This window comes from Equus caballus, chromosome 27 (genome assembly GCF_041296265.1).
Source record: "Equus caballus isolate H_3958 breed thoroughbred chromosome 27, TB-T2T, whole genome shotgun sequence".
In the NCBI taxonomy this organism is placed as follows: domain Eukaryota; kingdom Metazoa; phylum Chordata; class Mammalia; order Perissodactyla; family Equidae; genus Equus; species Equus caballus.
In genome coordinates this window covers 54987185-55009415 of record NC_091710.1, presented here as the reverse complement: position 1 = coordinate 55009415, position 22231 = coordinate 54987185, and the positions used below count along the sequence as shown (strand labels likewise).

The window sequence follows — 22231 nt, the reverse complement described above, 5'->3', positions numbered from 1 at the left end:
ATGCTGGTAGTTAGTGGGAGAACGAAACTAAGTAGGTGATAAATGCTGCCTTGTCTTTCTTGACAATAATGTAATTCTATTTCAAATAGTGGAAAATATTCTTGAGGTATACAGACACAAAATTCCTCTTCCCCTCTTTTTGAGCAAGACCTTAATTACACAGTCGATATTAACACAGAGTGAATTGATGATTTGTAGTCATTATCTTCCTGCACAGAATAGGTACTTAGCATTACTGGCCAGTCATGCTTTTCTCATGCATGAAGAAGATTCCTTAGGAAATAAAACCTAAAGTAACATCCGTGTTATAGCGAAAGGCTCTGCGCAGAGATGCAAGCCTGGACAGTCGATGTGAACACAGATAGTGATCTTTTCAGTGGCTATTAATTTCTGCTAAGTCCATTAAGTTCAGCAAATATTTTAACAGTTACTCTGTCTTGGCATAAGAATTCTTATCTGTAAACTGAAGACATTGATCCAGGTGATCTCAACAGTCTCATCTCTAAAATCTACCCAATGATTCCTCATCACCTTCAAGAGAAATGTGTCTGTCATCTTGTCCACTCCCTTCCCTCCACATGGCTGTACAGCGTGTTTTCCCCAATCGTCACAAAACGAATACGATCGGTGAAAGTCCACGGGGACTCTAACCCTTACAGGCACATTTAGGAACTTGCGTAGTATCACTCTAAGTATGCAATGGCAGGTTCTCTGACTCCTCATGCTCCCTTATTTTATTTTTAAAGGTCAGCATAAAATTATTTTGTTTAACAAATCACTTTAAAGTAATCAAATGTCTGGAAAGCTGTCAATGGTTTCTATAATCTTGTACCAGGGTTCACTTTTGAACTATCTCAGATCCTATGAGTAAAACTGACTTTTTACTTGGCCAGCATATTCAAGCTACAGACATCCCAATAATCACTCATGTAAACATATGGTCACTTTTTCATGACAGGCTTGATGAGGACCACCAGTAAAAATGGAATTTGAATACATTATGGCTCAGGAGTGTGTCTTTGTTACAAACACCTAACTACCCCAGAGAATTCTTCAGTACTTTCCACATGACTCACAACAGGCAGAAACACTGCTGGATTGAATCAATGGACCTTGCATATCTTTGTTGAGAGATTAGAAGAAAACCCATTCCAGCTAATAAACAACACTTGCCCATAGGCATTAATGTTGCAAGTCGGTTTACAAACATTTTGAGTTTGATTAGCAAAGGGTTATCTAATCTTAACTGTCTCCATCAATTTGTTCTATAGAAACACAAGTTATTTTAAGTAGTGATATAGGAGATATACAAAAATGAATAAATAAACTCACATTTAAAACAATATTTAACAAGGGATAAAATACAGTTCAAAAATTTCTGTATCACCAAGAATGTATCAGCATTGCCAATAACTTCTAAAGGGAATTTCATTGACATTTTCAGCATGTTGAAAAATGTAACATAATGTGATTATAACAAGGAGAAAATGAAGTCCCTCTATTAATTTTTATTTCAGGCAATAAGTCCAGGAGATTCTTTGAGTGTAAGTTGAGCATCATTAGGTTTCAAGGCATATTTTCAGCCCACAAAGCAGATCCAGCTACCCTCTGCCCCCTGATCCACAGCTTCCCTCATGCCTCTCGCCCCAATGTGAGCACTGGTGTGGAAACATTATCACAAGTGCACATGTAAATGTGAATTAAAGCTTTGTGTGATGATTTCGTATCAAGTCCTATTTAAAGAGCTATAGGAAAAAGGATGGAATGTTTGAAAGAACATGGATTCAGACATAGGTCAGCCTGAGTTTGTTATTGGACTGCTTACGACATGGAAAATTTACCTAATTTATGCGAGCTTTTGATTCCTCGTCTGCAAAATGAGAATCATCAAACGTCCTCAGCAGGGTAACTTGGGCAGAATGTCCGATATAACGCACATAGCCAAATATCTGGCACATGTTAGGCCTTAAGAAAATGGTAAATTTTATTATTTTGTCATGAGAAAAAATAATTTTCCCTCAGATTTAATATAAAGCAAAGCATTCTTTAATTCTTTAGATTGGGGCCAACTGAAAACTAAATAAATATGAGAGAATATTTTTCCCTTGCATCACGGATACAGAGGAAACATGTGATAGTTAATCTCTCAGATCGCTTGTGCCACCATCAACAGAAATCAGAAGTATTGGACTCAAAGTGGGAGATCTGCAGTCAGAACTGGCTACACCAGCAGCCATCGGTGTCTTTTCAGTCACATCCTGGATGTGGGCTCAGGAGAATCAGCATCGATCCAGACACACCAAACGCACCGAGTTCAAGGGTCAGAAAGTCGTATGCACAATGATGAGGTGGAGTTAAATGAAGTTGTTGAGAAATCTTCAAACGTTATGACCTTTATCAACAGAATATCTGGCATTCATTGGTCAAATACAAAATTCTTGCCATTGTGATTTTTTTTTTTACTTGCATTATCTCATTTAATCTCAAAAACACCCTAAGAAGTAGATACCATTATTTTTTTTTTTATTATTACCACTGTGAAGGCTAATATTACATGTCAATTGTATGGGCTAAGGGATGCCCAGGGAGCTGGTAAACATTATTTCTGGGTGCGTCTGGGAGGGTGCCTCCAGAAGAGATTAGGGTTTCAATCTGTAGACTGAGTAAAGCACACCCTCCCCACTGTGGGCAGCATCATCCAATCCTGAGGACCTGAACAGAACGAAAAGGCAAACGGGCTCACTTTGCTGGAGATGGGACATCCATCTTCTCCTGCTCTCGGATATCGGCACTCCTGGTTCTTGGGTCCTTGGATTCTGACCTAGACTTACATCGTTGCCCCATCCCCACTGCCAGATTCCCTGGTTCTCAGGCCTTTGGACTCAGACTGAATGACGTCACTGGCTTTTCTGGGTTTCCAGCTTCCAGATGGCAGATCATGGGGACTCCTCAGCCTCCATAATCATGTGAGCCAATTCCTACAATGAATCTGCTCTTTTATGTGTATCTATATACATCCTATTGGTTCTGTTCCTCTAGAGAACCCTGACTAAAACAACTACTAAGGAAAGCGAGTGTTAGAAACGTTGTGCAAATCGCCTGGATCCTTATAACCAGTAAAGGCCGTGTCAGGGCTCAGATCTCAGAATAGCAACTGCCAACATATGCCTTTCAGTTACGATCACGTATTGTCTCCAAGCTCCCACCCGTCACATGTCACTATATTCATATTTTTTTATTTCCAGTGTCCAATCACAAGGAATAAATAAATAGATGTATAAATAATTAGGTTTGAAATAGATTTTCAAAATATGATTCTGAAAATATACAGGCTCTATTGAATTTGAGCATTCATGGTAATATTTCTGGGTTTTTTTCCTTTTATTCCCCTTGTCTTCTCTGACTTCCCAAGTACATTCTTAGAATAATCGGATACTAAGCAGCATCTCACTGGATGCTGAGCCAGCATCCAATACACCATTAACACTGTGGGACAGGAAATAATAGTAAGAGAGGAGGTAAATTACTGGAATCACCTCCAGGCCAACGGGACCGAACGTATCACACTGTCTTTATTCGTTTTATGAGGACAGGTGTGACGTCAGACACGTTAAAAAGAGCGTATTCCAGCCCCAGAAATATCCTTCCATTTGTTTTGAGGGATAAAGGAGAGTGCTTCTGAAAATGAGGGCAGACAGAGGGAAGTAATGACTTGCATTCGCGGGCATTAAAGCCAACAGATGGACAACTTAAAAAAAACAGGCAGTTCCGAAATGGAAAATGCAGGATAACAAGATTCAGCTGAGAAGTCTCTTAAGCTGCTCTAAACCTCTTGAAAATATTTAGCACATCATAGCCCGAGGAAGGAAAAAGGCACTTATTAATTTGAAACAAACACAAAAGCTGTGGGAAGGAAGTGACCCCACAGGTTGGTGTCCAAATGCTAATGACAATGAGAGGTTCTGACTTGGCAACTGGAGCCACCTGGAACATTTACTGAGGGCAAATCCATGGCGACAGCCAGGCTGTAAAAAGTCACCAACTCCCACCCATCTGCTTGTAGAGAGTCGCAGGAAGGCACAGGTGCAAAGGTTTAAAAGGAAAAGAGTCATTTCTTAGGACTATAAAACAAAGTTTCACTCAGTGAAAAGCAAGCGCCTGCAGAAAGCAAGCTGGAGGGGAGTAAAACGACATTTACGTGTGTTTCATGCCACTTCTGACCCGGTCCCCTCGCTGTCACTGCCCCACAGAGCTCAGGCTCTCTTGTTCGGAAGCGACCTTAATGAGCATTCAATCTTGTGTCATAGGAACTCACAGACGGACCACAGTCTCTTGATTTACGGCGGATTTTCATGGGAATCTGCATTTTGGGGTGTATCTTTATCTAACTTGGTAAGTGGGATAATACGATGACAAGATCATGCTCTGCAAAACTTATCAACCAGATGCACCTGCTGGGTCTGAACATGGACAATTCACTTCACCTATTTCAGCTGTAGTTTCCCTACCTGCAGAATAAGGATAATAAAAAGTATTTCACATGATTGCCTGGCCACTGGGCTAAACTTAGATAGGGGATGTTAGTGTTGTTACACAGTAATCATTCAACACCCGTCAATTTTCCTCCTATTTCTTTCACAAGTGAAAAAACAGAGTGGCAGAGAGAGATCAAGTTGCCTAGTAATGAATCTGGACTGTTAAATATTTTTTAACAAAATAAATATTGTGGGTCTACCAAATTCTCAAAACTGCTCACTTGAAATTTTGGCTACGTTTTCTTTAAAAAAATCAAAAACACAGAAAAGAAGATTGTGATCCAAATACGGAAGGTTAGCAATGGCGACGGAACTAAGAAAACTGGGCGCTCAGATGGAAAATGTCCACCCTTGTTTTCTCACAGTTGGCGATTAAATATCACCATACTTTTTTGCAAGAAAAGCTGTATTGGTTGATTTAGAAAATGGAATCATGGTTCTTCAGAAATACTCAACATGAATTTAAGCAACTGCCAACTTAAAATCTCAATAACGTGGGCAGAAAGACAAATTAGGGACTTAGTTTCATAATCAAGGACCAGAAACTTTTTTTCCTCTTCTTTTCTTTTATTCCCAAGGTAAAATCATGTAAAAGGGTAAAAATGGGAGGAAAAAAACCTTAAAAACAAAAATCTATTGTATTTATACTGGAAAATGTTACTATAGGAGTCTGCTCATGCTTTATTCTCCAGTGAGTCACATTAGCCTTTTATTTAACAGAAAGTAAATCAATACATGTGGTCAGGGCTAGAAGAATTTTCCCAGGGACATCTAAAAAGGCAGCAGACTTGGAATTTCTCAGTTCATAAGCCAAGCAAAAATTTGTCTACCATTAAATAGAAAAAAAGAAATATAGAAATAGATACATAGATGAAGTGATAGAGGGAAAAAGATTAGATGGATAGATGATAGGAAGATGATTGTTAGACATATCGATGATGATAAATGTAGAGATCACAGATGGACAGATCGATCGATAGATAGATAGATGATGATAGACAGACAGATGATGGGCAGACATAAAGATAGATAGATAGATAGACAGATAGATAGATAGATAGATAGATAGATAGGTAGATAGATAGATAACCTACAAAGTAACCATAAGAGTTGTATCAAAATATGAAAGGAAAATTAGGAGTGAACTAAAATGCATTGATAAATCAGAAGTATTAAAAAAGCTGAGAAACTAGATCCATTGGTAAGAGTAGAGAGTAGCAGAAATAATAAAATTTGAATTTGAGAACTCATAATAAAAGAAAATGAATGAAGATTGTGGTTGCTACAATTTTAGAGGTTATCACCCACTAGATAGCCAAATTCTTTCTTCACACTCTAAATAAACTATGTGAATATTGGCAAATGACTGCTCAGCAAGTTAAATTAAAATTTAATAATAATATGCAGACTTTCTAACCATATTCTTGAAGGCTGATTACTGAAATTGCCCATAGTCTATGCAAAGGTCCATTGGATTGTAGAAAACCGGCTTTTTCTCTTTTTTTCTAGCTTGCCCGCACAATTGCCTTGGTGCTTACACTTCATATTTATTAACTTCACTACTACAACCAGTAATGAAATGAAGCATTTCAATACTTAACACCGAGCGATTAATTAAAATTTGAAATCTGAATATATTCAAATGAACAACTCCATGAAAATCTCAGATCTGTGGTTCATTTGAAGCTCAACATTGGTCAGAGGGAGAATGAGGTGATACATAAGAAGATGCAATGAATCTATGACAAAACTAAAATTAGAATTCAGTTTTTGCTGACTTTTCCAGTATTTGATCAAACTAAGCAGCCACTGCAAATTCATTCCAAAAGTAGGTGGGGTAAAAATGACACATCTACATTCAACAAGCGGGCTCTGGGGGCACCCTAAGCTTTGACCAGTCAGGGCGCTCTCAGGTTCTTGTGTCCTAATTTCTGGAGAAGTTCAAATAAAAACACCCAAGAGAGTAATAGTTTTAGTAAAACAATAATCACCATTTTTTCAAAAACAGGGCACAATGATCTCTGTCAAATGGTTCTATAGCTTGCATATGGAGGGAAATCTCATCATAATTCCAGCAAAGTCCTTTGACGTCTGTTTCAGGGATAAATGGGCAGATATTACCAACTCTAATAATTACATGGTAATGGAAGCTCCAGAGAGAACAGAAAACTGAGCTGCCCAGACAACTGGAAACTCTAGTTTAAACTTGTTTCCCCCAAATTCCCCTGGCTTCACAAATGCATGGAATGAAGAGTCAGTCATTAATCGTTGAGGTGAAATTATTACTTTCAATTTCTGTGGTCAGCCTCAGTAGGAGAGTCTACTCAGGACAGGTTGAGGGTGTAACTAAGTTGTTAACAAAGAGGTATATACCAAAAGTCCACAAAGTTTTCCAGCGGTTGACTGATGTACCCAATTTCCTTCAACCACATCTCTCTCGCTCACCATGGGTCCAGTGTTAAGCCTGGTGTCTGGCACAGAACAGGAGCTCAATAAAATGACTCCAATGAATGAACGATTATGTCTTTCTCTTGACATGTGTGTCTCGACTCATCATCAGTAAACAAGGTGGACAGCAACATGACTTTCCCCTCTCACACACATGGAAGAAGGCAGACACCATCATAGTCTTTCTCTATCTCCAAGTTTTTCTACCACTTTCAAATTGCTGCCCAATTTTCTCCGCCCCTTTGCCCCCAAAATCCCCATTTTTTTAGTTCATTGCCCTTCTCATTCCAAGCCTAGTCATCAATAATAGGCCAAAAGAGCTTGCTGCTAGGCTCACTGATCTTTAAGTTGAAGGAGATGATGTAGGTCATGGAAGCAATTCCCATTTGGAGGTGAGGAATCAAGGCCCAGAGACATTGAATGACTTTTCTACAGGTTCACACAGATATTTAAGAATAAATTGAGAATCAAAATTTAAATCTTACTACACCAAATTTAAAACCAGTTCAACCATCCTCATCTCCGTTTATAAATATATATATACTATAGTTATGTATATAGTGTATATATATGCAATATACTTAGTAATATTATACTACAGTATAAGTATATAATTAGCAATATAATAATATAAGTACTTATACATATTTATTATATAATAATATAAGATTAGTTCACATCCTCTTTACTATAATATTAATATAATAATATTAATCAACATTCTTCAGTCAATATTATATCATAATACATTAACACTATATTACTTCACTAAATATATATCATATAAAAATATACTATAATAAACGTACTGTTTTAATAATTATAACCTTCTATTAAATGTTAATGTTTAACAATATTTTTATCTTTAGTTTTAGTTTTTCTCCTTTGTTCCATGCACTGTGATTACCTAAATCATCTTGTTGAATCCTCCCTCTAACAATTCACATGAATTTTATTATCTTCATTGCAAGTGGGGATGCTGATGTCCAGAAATATTATGTGATTTACTCAAAGGTCACTTAGTAAGGGGTCAAGCCAGCCAGCCTCCAATCCCAAAGCTTAACTCTGAAGTTTATGCTCCTTGTATTACATCCCAATGACTCTTTTCACTGCAATAAATAACATAAAATAGTCTGTGATTTCCCTTTTCTCCTCTATTTCTATCGAGAAGGAAAATCTCATGGCTTTGTGTCACTCACATCTCCAACTTTTCACGATTTGCAAAATTGCTTGCATGGAGACTCAGACAGGCTGCACGTGGGTCACCCCATGCCCTTCTGCTGCCTCGTCCATTCTACAAATGTGAAAATCTTTTTAGCTGATTTGTTCAAGTTTTCAATATTTTTGATTCCATGGGTTTCAAAAATCTCTCACTTTGCTCCCTTACATAATGCTTACTTGCTTTTCAGAGAAACCATAAGAACCTTATAGACGCAGACTTTCAGGACTCGGAACAGAAAATCCCCACTCCTGACACCATGGAAACTACAGAGCAGCCTGTCACACATTGTGAGTCCCATTGATGATAAGCAGTATTGACACGTAAAGACAAATATACGTGTGTATGTATTTAATTTCCTGTTTAAGGATCATTAAAATGTATTTCGAACATAATTTTATAAAGATAAAAGCTCACCCCTAATGCACAACAGTAGTCTTCAACCTGAAATGGTATTATTTCTTAATAATTTAAATTTAGAAAATTTTTTTAAAAAAACCAATGCAATGGCCATTCCCTTTTTGAACAAATACATCTTCCTGGAAAATGAATGTGCATGTGCACTACCATCTGTCAGTTTCAACGCAGGCACAAACAAACATGACACCAAAACAACCTAAATGTCGACAATCCATCTGAACTCTGCTCCATGAACTTCGTTGCCAGTGTGTTATTTCATATATTTATAATTTGACCGTCAAATGTGCCCGATTATGGAAGCACCATTTAACTTAAAATAGTGTGCCATATGCACACGATCAGGACTGCCTGCTGTCCTTTTAATTGGTCCCTGTTGTTTTCCTCCACATGACATTTGCAAGTATCCAGCAATGAAATGCCATGTATACTCTACTGGTCTGTTAACAAAAAACAGGCCTAGCAAACTATTCTCCAGATGATACATTCTACATCCAATGATCTTATAAATTATTTTTAAAAGAAAATAATCAATGGTACCCCACAGAGGGTTCATGAATAAAAGTGAACTGCACAGAATCAAAATCCCAGGGCCTCTAAGATTAATTCTTCCCGAGTCTATGTCTGCACAACCAAGATCAATTCTCCCTGAGTCTGTCTGTGCAAATCCGAACTATTATAATTAGGGGTGAAAGGGTTTGTTTCTAAGCTTTTACGTGGAAGAGTTCAATTTAATAATGTTCTCTATTAATCTGACCAAATCGGAAATATAAGCCAAAGAATGTATTAAACTAACCCACAAACACCCTACCCTGAAATGGACAACAGAGATTTCCACAGTTAATGATAACTGTCTAAAAGCAGAGCGAAGACGAGCTTCAACATTACAAAATCAGTCCCAGGATAAATTCACATGCCAAGGATGTGTTCTTTTAAGGAAAAACACATTAATATGGACTAGAAAGTGGTCAACAAACTTTCTTTGTCACAGGCAAAATACTTTTGAAGGAAACGTTTCTTGGCATGGGTATTACATGTGCGCGTGCCAAGGATTTTTCAGCCCAAATTGAAAAACGATTGGAACAACCTCAGAAGTTTCATTCGCGGGTCTCATTTTAACAGTATCCTAATTTTGATTGGGATCAGAAAGGCAGATGTGGCAGAGAAATGACGCCAAAAATCTGAACTTGTAGTGAAGGCCCCAGGTTCTTTGGCTTCCACACCCACGATCACAGGGGTTAGCATCACTTGCTGAGCAGCTGTGTATCCCTCTCTTAATCTGCTGCTTCCTATTTTTATATTAAATATTAATTTTTGTATTGCATACAAAATTTATATTGTTTCTATATTAATTTATATATTTTTAAAAACGGACAGAGAGTGGAGTCCACAGGATTCAGTTACTGGGAAAACTTAGAGGGTTGGAGGAGCCAGTATTAGACATGCTATGAGATGGAAGAAGGAAGAGGAGTGGGCTATTTTACGGAGAGAGTGACCACAAGTGTGAGTTTACTTGGACTGCCATAAGAGAGGACCACACACGTGGGGGCTCGAACAACAGAAATGTATGATCTCACAGCTCTGGAGGCCAAAAGTCGGATGTCAAGGAGTCGGCAGGGCTGATTCCTTCTGAGGGCCGTGAGGAGGAACCTGTTCCAGGCCTCTCTCGTTGCCTTGCAGCTGGTTATCTTCAACTTGTGTCTTCACATGGCCTTCCTGTTGTGTCCTAATTTCCTCTTCTTAGCCAGACAACAGTCATACTGGATTAAGGGCCCACCGTAATGTTCCCATTTTAACCAGGTTACTTCTGTAAAGGGCCCTGTCTCCAAACACAGTCACATTCTGAGGAATCCCCTGCTGGGGATTAAGACTCCAACATACCTTTTTTCAGAGGGGCACAATTCAGCCCATGACATCACATGGCTGTCAGAATACCCCTGAATTTCACACTGTCCAGTGTCACACACCAAATCACATGATGCTATGGTCTACGCCATGCACAGAGATGTTCTGATTTCTGGAAGCTATTCCTGTTATCGCTATTTTTGAAAGTTGAGGATAACATCACCAGTGGCTTAATTTCAAGCTGTTTCTTCCCAACAACACCATTTATGTCAGAAATCTTATTAAGAAAGGCAACTGGTGAGTTTGGTGCTATGCTTATTTATTCCTAAATTCATATCAATAACAATTATGGTCCAGGCATTGTGCAAAATATCAGGGATTCAATTATAAGACAAAACCTCTGCTTTTAAGGACAGGGATTTTTAACACTTGTTCCTTATATGCCTGCACCAATTTCACCTGGGGTGCTTGTAAAACGGTAGACTCCTTGGGACCCGCTGAATCAAGATTTGGGATGGGGGGGGGGTGGGGAGAGTCAGGGATCTATCTCTTTAACAAGTACTCCAGATGGTTCTTGTAAACTTTGAAAGTTGAGAACCACTGGTCTAGAGAAGAAATCAACAGATACACAAGGACCAGACAAACTAGTGAGCGCTGAGATGGCCACACACAAGGGTGGTGTGGGACCCAGGGTAGGGGCACCTGAGTCCCCCTGGAGACGGAGAGTAGACTGCCTCAGGGAATTGATGAGAAATTAAAAGGTGATGAACAATTCCACATACTGACAGAGGACATTCATTCCAGGCAGAGAACATGACAGCGCAAAGGCACCCGTCTGCCGACATGGACATTTTCATATCCGTGTGAACTCCCCCACGCCTGCCTCCAAGCCTCAGAGCACTTCACTAACTCTTTGATGCGATGCCCCATCCTGTCCATCACACTTTGCAGCTCTCCAGCACTTCTCAAACCCTTCCTTGAACTATTTACTTCTCTTCAATTTCTCAGCTATCTCTACTTCAAGAATTTTGGACAGCACGTTGCTCCAGGAGCCTGCACCTCATGGTTGTGCACCCCTCGAGATTTCCCCCCGTAGCACAGCCCGGTGGCCTTGCCACCCATTTTCACTCCCTGCAGCTGTTGTTTCTGCCCGGGGAATGATATTTGCAAACTGTCAATTTCACAGGTACAGCTTGCTGCCGAGGCTTTTTAACGAAAGACAGTAACTTATTCTTCAGTGTTGCTAAATATCTTAACTACATACAGGGCATTTTACTATCTTTACTCCTCCTTGGCTTTTATTGATTTGGGAACTATCATTTTCAAAGCTCCACATGCCAGAGTGGAAAGTTCTGTGTTGACTCTTTGTTCCCCACACCAAGGCACTTCCTCGTCCCTTATGCTGCTCCAGGAGTGCAAGGAAACCACGTGGTCCTTCTGTTTGCTTTTGGAACTATTTTGAATACTCCAAGTCAGGCTCATTTCTCAATGTTAAGCACAAAACTACATTGTAGGGATTTCCTTCAAAGCAAGATATACAGTCGATCTCGATTAGCCACTCAGATCAATAGGACTCTGGATTTTGTTATGAAAAATGATTACTTGGCACGTTCTGTACAGTTCCTGCCCAGGAAGGTCAAGGGCTTCATATCACTCTGGCTATTACACAAAATCACCCTTTATGCACATTTCCACTCACCATTGCTTTTATGATTTACCATGTTCCAGACACAGGCGGAAAGCAGGGAGCTTTGTGATATACAGTGTGTGCTGGGCACGAACAGAGGAAATGCATTATTTAATTTACTGAATAAGCATGCTGGATTTTAGCAGATGATGGAGCAAAAATTATACCTCTTCCATAAAATCTTTGAGATATAATTTGCAAACTATAGAAGATAACTGGCATTGGCTGAATTATTCTCTGCATCATGGTCTGATCCTGGCACATTACTTAGATCTGAGGTCAGCAGACTATAGCCTGGAGGTCAAAACCAGCCTGTGGCCTGTTTTTGTATAGCTCACCAGCTAAAAGTGGTTTTTACAATTTAAAAGGATTGTGAAAAATGAAAAAACAAAGAATATGTGACAGAGACTGTATGTGACTCCCAAAAACTAAAATATTTACTACGTAGCCCTTTAGTTTGCCGGTGCCTCATTTTTATTATCGCGAGACATAAGAGAAACCTCTTACCAGCTTAGTCGCTTAAATACTATTGACTTTCATTAGACATTTGTAAATCTTCTGCTTGAAAGCAAGTCAACAAGTACTTACTGAAAACACTCATCCATGAAAATATGTATGTCACTTGTGAGAGTTCCTTTTCTCTTGGGTGCCTGTTAGGACCGGGCACTATGGTAAAGATTTCATGTCAACTTTTTCACTTAATCCTTCAAACAGCCAGATGGGGGAGGACTTGCCTTCCTCTTTACAGATGAGGAAGCTAAACCTCAGTGAAATCAGATCGCCTGTCCAGGGTGACATCGCTGGTGAATGTTGGGGATGAGAGCGTCCGTGGCTACATTTGGGGAGCCTGAATATGAAATCTCCAAGATCCAATAACTCAATTCAAATCTCATAAAACCAGAAGCAAATGGGATAAACCTCAGTTTACAATATGCTTATTTGGATTCATGACCTCATAAATTAGAATATAGCTGCCATAAAGACTAAAACCTGTATTCATATGTGTATACATATATCTTCACATATACACATATTCTCTTATATATCAAACCTGTGATTTGATATTTCAAAAAACATTATATTTAAATTTCAAGAAAAACTGCATAATTATGACACATAGGAGCTTGATCATTTCATAGAAACAGATGTGTATGAAAAAATCAAGATAAGAGCTATACTTATCTATGCATTTTATGCTCATAAGTAAAAGTTTTTAAGATTTACAAAATAACTCAATGAATTCATTTATGTCAGGTCACCAAACCTATCCTCCTAAATTTTGATAATGATGCTATTTTTTAAATTAAAAAAAAGAAATCAGTTTCCTTCTGAAAGATGCCGTTTCGGGGGTAGACATAATATTTAGGGGGGACAAGCATGGTATAAGGAAACAATGTAGATTTGGGAGAATTAAAGACTTTGCCCAAATCCCATCTCAGATGTTTAGTCATGGTGCTTCTTGGGTACTGTCCCTTCCGAGCGCTAGCATCTGTCTGGATTACAGAGATTTGTACATAAACACCCAGGTCAGCACCTGACTCGCAGCTGAGCTACACAAACTGGCGCTCTCATCCCCCACCTTTTGCTCCATCCACATCCCTTACGTTAGCAAATGCATCATCTATTAGCAGAGTGGAGGCACCTGTATGTCTATCTTAAAGTCGTGACTTTATGAACAGAAGCTTAATTGCGTAATTTGTGAGAAACATCATTTTCCCTACTCTTCATCACGTGCAGAGTGCAAGAAAGCACAAACCATAGGACACGGCAACTCTAAGCCACAGCTACAGGCTACAGAAGGCTCTGAGCGTCGGAGCTCTAAAGTGAGTAGCTGCTTGGGCGCTGCTCCTCTTTAACACGGGGATCTCGAAAGGGGTGCACTGAGATGCACCCTGTTTAGCTGGATCTCTGAGATAATACACAAAATTTCGGTTCTAATTCAGGCTTCTCTTCGAGACGAATAAGATCACTGTATTGATAATGGATACAGCTGTTTGGCAGAGTTTCTTGCTCTGCGGCAGGAAATGAAGCCTGAAGGACAGAAGATATGCCTGGCTTTATGGAGGAGGATAAAAACCAACACAGACTTTCCAAGAGAAATCATTTAAAAGGTCAAACAAAGGGAGAAAGAGAACTGACGCTCTCTGAAACCCATAAAATGTATCCCGGCTGCCACATTTTTAACTCTCTGATGTTGAGCAGTGAATCCCCGTTTGTTAATCGTGTCCAGAGTTGTCTGAGTGCTAATTTCAAGTCATCATGGTGTCTTAGAAAGAGTCTTGTTCTGGGAGAGGGTGTCTGGATTGTGCTGGCTCTGCCCTGTGAACCACAGGGTCCTGGGGGAGTCTGCAGAAGGTGCCCATGAATCTCTTTCCAGACCTAGTAATAAAAATATCTAGCACTGATGTAAAATCGGAACCTTTCCTCTAAGTTATTTCTGTAATCCTCTCAGCACCCCTGAGAGCTAGATATCCAAATTCCTGTTTTACATGGCAGGACACAGGTTTAGGGAAGTCACGACTCCATGACTGTCAGGTGACTTTTTTTCTCTCTCAAAATTCTGTGCTTCTAAGACGCCACCGGCAAAAAGTCAATAAAAATGAGAGAACAAAGCAGATTCTGGTGCAAGATAAATCATCTTTAAAAGAAAAAAATCATTCCCAAATGCATGTCTTAGAAAGTCATAGATTTATGGGGGTTTTTTTCAATCAAAATATTTACCAAATGCTACAAAGGACAGGGTGTTTTATGGGGGGCCTGGGGACCGCAGCACAGACGCTGTTCCATGATTAGCAGCTGGGGGCCCAAAAGGAAAAGATCTCAAAACTTCTAGTTTTGACCTTGCTCATTTATTAAAAGGCAAATGTTGCATTTTTAGTAAACATTTTAAAATATTATTCTAGGCAATTTTTTAAAAAGAAAGACTGACATCCTAAAGCAGCTAGAAAATGTATAAATTGTACTTGTTCTTCTGTAAGATTAAAGGGAAAATTCTTCAAATATTTGAGAAAGTATAATATCAACTCAAAAAGGATAATTAAATTATGAAATAATACATTGAAATATTAAATATATATTAAATGTACAAATATATTAAATAAATATTAACTATTAGGCTCCCAGTGCCACAAAGAGACAATTTGTCTATTTATTTATTTGTTTATTATTTATGTTTTCCCTTTTTCCAGTGCCCAGCTTTAAAACAAAAAGAATTAAAATAATTGCGATGACCTCTGAGTTTGGTCAAAGTTGTAAAATACTTCAACATTTGCATCAGTGATTAAATTCCCAATTACCCCCACAGGATGGACTGCAGGCTTTATAGTTGCTTTTGAGCTGCTGTCAAAACACTGTAGAAGTTCTCAGATATCACTTCTTTTGTGGTAGAGCTGTTTAGTTTGAAATTTACTGCAGCAGACAGTATTTTTTAACAAAATTACAATTTTATTCACTTGATTTGGTCCTTATAGAATCTACATAGTAAACTCTCCTCTCATGACAAATGGTGATGTACTCAGTATCTTAAACTAATTTAAACAACAGCCTTCTTACTGATGATTTTATTTATTTATTTATTTAATTTATTTTTTGAGGAAGATTAGCCCTGAGCTGACTACTGCCAGTCCTCCTCTTTTTTTGCTGAGGAAGACTGGCCCTGAGCTAACATCCATGCCCGTCTTCCTCTACTTTCTATGTGGGACGCCTGCCACAGCATGGCGTGCCAAGTGGTGCCATGTCCGCACCTGGGATCCGAACCTGCAAACCCCAGGCCACTGAGAAGCGGAACGTGCGAACTTAACCACTGCGCCACTGGGCCAGCCTCTCACTGATGATTTTAAAAACTTCATCTTCTCTCAGCCCCAGAATCTCTCCTGGACACTGCTTTCCCAGCGGTACCTGGAGGATGGCAGGTCAAAACAGATTTCGTCAGCCTGCTTCTCTCACAGCGTCTGTATGTCCGTGAGCAGTACCATCACACTCCCAGCAATCGAAACCAAGAACCGTGTGTCATCCCAGATTTCTCTCTCTGCCTAACTCTTTACGTGCTATCACAAGGGCCTGTGGATTGCATTTCCTAAATACTTTTCACATTTATTTTCTTACAAAGCTATTCTCGCTGTATTTATCAAGATTTTCCTCATTGCTCCAACACACATTTCTATAGTCTCCTAAGTCTGTGGTCCAGACAGTATTCTGTCCAAGCATCCACCACGTCACTGGAAGATCTGGCTTTCTCAAGCAGACACGACTGTATCTTTTTTGCTCTTTAATCCGTTGACATCAACCACAGGAGAGAAAGTGAAAGCTCCATAAACTTGCAGTTAGGGTCTTCCATACTGCTCCAGATGGTTCTCTTCCATGACAGACCCCTGCCCTCTGCTCCAAACCCTTTTCCCATTACTCGTCCCCCTTCAAATTCCATCTCAGGTGTCCCAACATGGGAGAACCATCCCCGACCTTCTACTCAATGGTCTCTGCTCTTGCTTAATGTCATATCAAACTATAACTATGGATCTATAAATCTATCTCTGCCCCCAGACCTTCAGAGCTTTAAGAGTTGGGACTGTCTTATTCAGTGCAGAATTCAGAGATAAGTTTGAACGGAAACAAAAACGTGTATTTTCCTTCACACGTGCATTAGCTTTTAAACCTACAACTACAACCTAGTCTACAAACATAGACACAAGATTAATGTCACTTTGCCTCTATATGAAGGTATATAAAAGCAAATGTGCTAAGAGATCATACAGAGTATACTTTCTCCATTAATGCACACCTGATATCTACTTTAATTTTTGAAACAGTGTCTTTGAAGTCCATAGGTTTCAGAGTTAAACACTTACACCTTAACTTCTATAAATGTGCTACATGGCAATTCTCATTTCCCAGTTCTATACCTAATGTAAATGTAATATCTTGGAGCAAAAATAAAATCACGAAGGACTTCTGTGCTGATTTGAGTGGGAATAGTCTGATTTTTATGCATTTAGCTGACGTGGTTGCAAAATGTTTTTTCCCTTACAGAATTTCAAGCATTTTAAGGAAAGAGTTCACCCAATCTTTAATTTCATAGCCTACAGTTGTGAACAGTCAGTAATTCGGGACCACTAGATGGTGAAAATGCATCTCTATATTCTAACTCTCTTTGGACAAAATATTAGTTAAAAAAAAAAACCCTGAAATTATCCTAAAATTAAAAATGAAAAATTCCCTAAGTACAATATACCTCCCACTGTAAATTTAAATTATAAATAAAGACACCAACAGCCAAACAGAAAATAGGTTTCCCTTAATATTTGTATTTTAACACTGAAGGAAAATATCAATAAATCTATGATAATCACAGCATCCTCTTATTTTTAAAATGTTTTCAAATTTAGCCTCGAAAATGTTTTTGAAATTACAGTCTTTGATAAATTTTCTTTGATTATATTTTTTTAGAAGCCTTTCTCTGAGAAGAGTTCTCTTTGCACCTGAAGGAGGATGTTTTTAATTAATTATATACAGTCTCGTGTCTAACTATGCATTCTGTCATGGTATCCATGATGGCAGTTATTATAATTTATAATTCTTTCTTCATGGTTAGACTGTGAATCTCTGAAAGGAAGAAATAAGTCTCATTCATTTTGTTTCCCCACAACCCAGCACATGCAAACACTCAACACAGTTATGAATCGATAGGAGAGTCTTAATCAAATACATGACACAGGGTAGACGATTACTACCAGGAGAGGAATTGAAAATCCACAGAGCCTCTTCCTGGCTGTATCAAATGAGGCCAATGGCTTTCTATGAGTTAAGTAAGTATATTATGTAACAGTTTTGCGTTCTATAAGTAACAAAAAGAAATGCGCCACGTCCATAATGCCGTTGCTTTTGGGTGGTGTTTAACACGAAGACGAGATACATTGATTACGTTCACTCAAATTCCTCAGCCACAACTGCAAAGATTTCAGAAGGATCTGGTTTTAGTGCACTATCTCTATTTCTGAGTCATTTAATTCAGCATTAAACAGTTCTGCTGGGGGAGAAAATGGGAACAGAGAGAGGTCAAAACGTATCAAGGAAACATGTCCTGGGCATCCTTTTATCTCTTCCTAAGCATTCATTGAAGATCCAGGTGCTTCTCCATCTAGGTAAGGACTCTCAGAACACCTCCCCTATCAGGAAAATAGTCCACATCTGCCCGGTCCTCACTTCTCACGTGTCCTCCTCCTCACAGGAGGGGCTTTTAGATCCAGTATGGTTTTGTGCTTCTACCTTGAGAACACATTCCGTTTAGGCTCTATTTTGTGACTCGGCCTCTAGAGGTTGTGATTTGGGAGCTTTCGCCAGATCTGCTCTCATCCTTTTCCTTGTCTAGGTTGCTGGTCATTACTTCTGTCACTGGCATTCTGTTCCCAATGCCAACAACACAGCCCATGGGGCTGCTCTCTGAGCAACAGATTTTATGTCACAAACAGAGAGCAGCAAAACACTTAAAGAAAATGAGAAGCATTTCTTCCTTTGAAAGAAGAAGTCCTCTGGTCTTAAAGAAAAATCATCATTCCTAATAAAACAAGCTTATTGGGTCTTTATGTTTATCTTACACCAAAGAAAAATTTCTGGAGGTAGAACGTAAATAATGCAAGCTAAGTGTCTGATTAACTTCTTGTGGTTAAAGACAGATACAATAAGCGTGATAAATATCTATATTGTCTCATAGAGAGCAATATCAGAAAATCTAATATCTAATGAAAAAAGGAAACCAATATGAGGTCCCATTCATAAATCATAATTAGCTTTCAAAGACCAATATATTTCATTATGACTATAAATTTCAATAAACAAAACTATGAAAATTTTGTGATTTCAAAGCCTTCAATTAAAATTAAAATGCCTTATTTGAAAATCTGATTTTTATGCATATGACAAATAAAATGCAAAAAACAAAAACCCCACATGAAATATTGAAATTAACTTTAACAAGCCCTGGATTTAAATGATCAAAAGAAAAAGAAATATACAGGGTATGGCTAAAGAATGAATTTTTAATCTAAAATAAGAAAAATGAGTTTAGTAATTGATTTTTTAAATTAATACAACAGTCAAGAAAAATTACTTTGAATCTAAATTGGATAAACATTTCTTACTTCAAAATGAAATGCAGGTAAGCATTAGAATAACTCTACCCAGGATCTAGTGGATGTTTAACCAACTTCTGAATTCAGGCTCTGAAGCTGAATCAAGACTAGTGTAAATGTCACAACTGTTTGCATGGCTGGTGGAAAGTGTAATTTGTACTTTTATAAACCCACATTCAATTTTTCCTTGCCTTTTACCTATAGTCACTGCTGCAGAAATTTTCAGTGTGAATAAAACAAGAAAAATAAATTGAATTCAAGTTCAAGGATGAAAAAACGTATTTCTTACCCTGGCACATGGGAGTAAGGGAGTCCCACTGATACATGCCAACTGGGTTCCGTCGACAGGTTGCGTTGCTGTGGCCGATCATTCGATATCCAGGCTTGCAAAAATAATGCACTTTACTTCCAACTGCACCTGTGGTCCTATTTAAAACACCGCCATTCTTCAGGGTGTGGGTCAAGCTGCAGTAAGGTGCTATGGGCACACAAACACAAATAAATAAATAAACAAATAAATAAATGACTGCTGCATTTCCTTTGGTAAGAGTGATACAAATGAAATATCTCTATTGTTGAAATAGTGGGAAACCACACCAGTTTGTAAACTTATTCTAAAAAGCATCCCAAAATGCAGCTGAGGATGTGGAGCTATAGCAACTCTCGTTCATTGCTGGGGGGAATGCAAAATGGTGCAGCCACTTTGAAAGACAGTGTGGCAGTTTCTTACAAAACTAAACATCCTTTTACCATATAATCCAGCAATCATGCTCGTTGGTATTTACCCGAAGGAGCTGAAAACTTATGATCACGCAAAAACATGCATATGCATGTTTATAGCAGTTTTATTCATAATTGCCAAAACTTGGAAGCAACCAAAATGCCCTTCAGTAGGTGAGCGGATAAGTAAACTTTGTTCCATGCAGCAAAGGAATATTATTCAGTGCCAACAAGAAATGAGCTCTCAAGCCATGAAGACATGGAGGAACCTCAAATGCATATAACTAAGTGAAAGAAGTCAATCTGAAAAGGCTACATACTGTACGATTCCAACTATGTGACATTCTGGAAAAGGCAAAACTATGGAGACATTAAAGAGATCAGAGATTGCCTGGGGTTAGGTTCCAGACGGATGGCTAAGTGGAGCACAGAGGATTTTTAGGGCAGTGAAAATACTCTGTATGGTACTGTAATGCTGGATACACATTATTATCCATTTGTCCAAACCCATAGAAGCTACAACACCAAAAGTGAACCGTAATGTAAACTATGACTCTGGGTAATTATAATGAGTGAATGTAGTTTCATGGATGGTAACAAATGGACCACTCTAGTGGGGATGTTGATATTGGGGGAGGCTCTGCATGTGTGGGGGGAGGGAGTATTTGGGAAATCTCTGCATCTCCTTCTCAACTCTGCTATGAACACAAAATTTCTCTGAAAAATTAAAGTCTGGAAAAAAGGCATCCAAAAAATCTAAAACCAGCAGTCAAGTCTCTTAGTTTGAAGCGTAGATTACCCATAAATGTTAATCATGTGAATGTGGCATCCAGACTTTCTGACTAAAATATTGTAAAGAAATACCTAAGATCATAGCGAATCCCCCCACTCATTTCTCTAAGGCTGGTTACCCACTAAAACAAGTCTACCCATCACCAGAATAAGAAACGCTGAGGTCCTCCTCTGGACACCATATTTGAAACCAAAAAATTCTCAACGCTAGAAAAAAAAGTATCATTAAAATGGAGACAATAGGAGAAGACAACCCTTGGCAACCAAGGCCGTTAACTTTTCCCTGTTGCTGCTAAGTGGGCGCTGTGAAATGAACAATGATGTAGACATTAAACTTCTTTCTACCATATGGGATTTAAATAGGCTCTCTGAAGAAAATGCACTACCTCCGTTCAATAAAACTCTTACAATAGCTTTAATCATCGCCTTTGTAGGGAGACTTTTTAAAATTACAGACAGGCATTAGTTAAAACAACACAGTCTTACCTACCCAGAATATAACATTTCCATGGCTAAAAGGCTCTGCATCTTATTTATACATTTAGAGAAAGAAACCCATTTTGTTCTTGCAAGACCAGTTTCATTGCAGCATAAAATCCTATGAGCTCCTTTCAGATGAATTAAAACAATAAAGTAAAGAGAGTTGTGAAGTACTGGAAGTTTGCGGTCCCTCTCGAAAGAAGAGGTTTTAAATGAAGCGCTTCCCCGTGGGGGCGCCATGTACACAGCACATGCACACAGGTCTGAATGCTTAAGCTTGAACCTTTCCTTAGAAATCAGCTCGGAAGAAACTTTCTCAAGGTTTCAAATCACAGCACTGCCCAGAAGCCATGTCTGTTGAGTCTGGCCTCAACGTTCAACTACCTTCCTGGGAGAGGCATCCTCAGAGACTAGTCTCAGCTGGATGAGCTTCTGAAGCACCATTTCATTAAAAAAAAATAGAACTGATTTTTACTAAGTTAAAATCTACTAACTGTTGCAAGAAGGTCTTGATTCAGGGCCTGTTTGCCATGGTATTTTCTTCATGCAGCTGTTCTAGATTATTTTGGAAGTTTCGAATGAACCAAAATATTTAGTTTAGGGAAGGTATGAATATAATCAGGCACCCTGGCTGTCAACTGCCCAGAATCATTGTGCTACTGTAAAAAAAGAGAGAGAGAGAGAAAGAAAAGTAGGGAGAAGGAGAAGACGGTGAAGTTAGAGACAAGAGAAAGTCGGAACGACGCTTGAAGGGGCAGTGAGACCACAGTTCCTGGGTGTCACCTGTGATTTCTGTCCTAGTTCAGTCTGTCAAGGGATGTAATCTGCCACATGGGAGCCTGACTCCACGGAGTGGGATACTGTCTGTTTTCTTTCGTATTTACCGTATTTCTTCTTCAACAGGCTCTCAAGATATCTCGTCTTTCCTGTCTGGCCTAAAACAAGATGTTGAGGGGTCCAGAGG

At 38.8% G+C, this 22231-nt stretch overlaps 1 protein-coding gene across 2 annotated transcripts in view; it reads right to left on the bottom strand.

Annotated features, from left to right (window-relative positions):
- The window catches only part of CSMD1 (CUB and Sushi multiple domains 1), a 1833881-nt gene that overhangs the window by 113041 nt on the left and 1698609 nt on the right, over positions 1-22231 (bottom strand). For both annotated transcript variants that reach the window (XM_023630572.2, XM_023630573.2), the window contains exon 49: positions 19565-19753. In XM_023630572.2, the coding sequence (XP_023486340.1) occupies positions 19565-19753 (189 nt within the window). The remainder of the gene's footprint in view (positions 1-19564; positions 19754-22231) is intronic.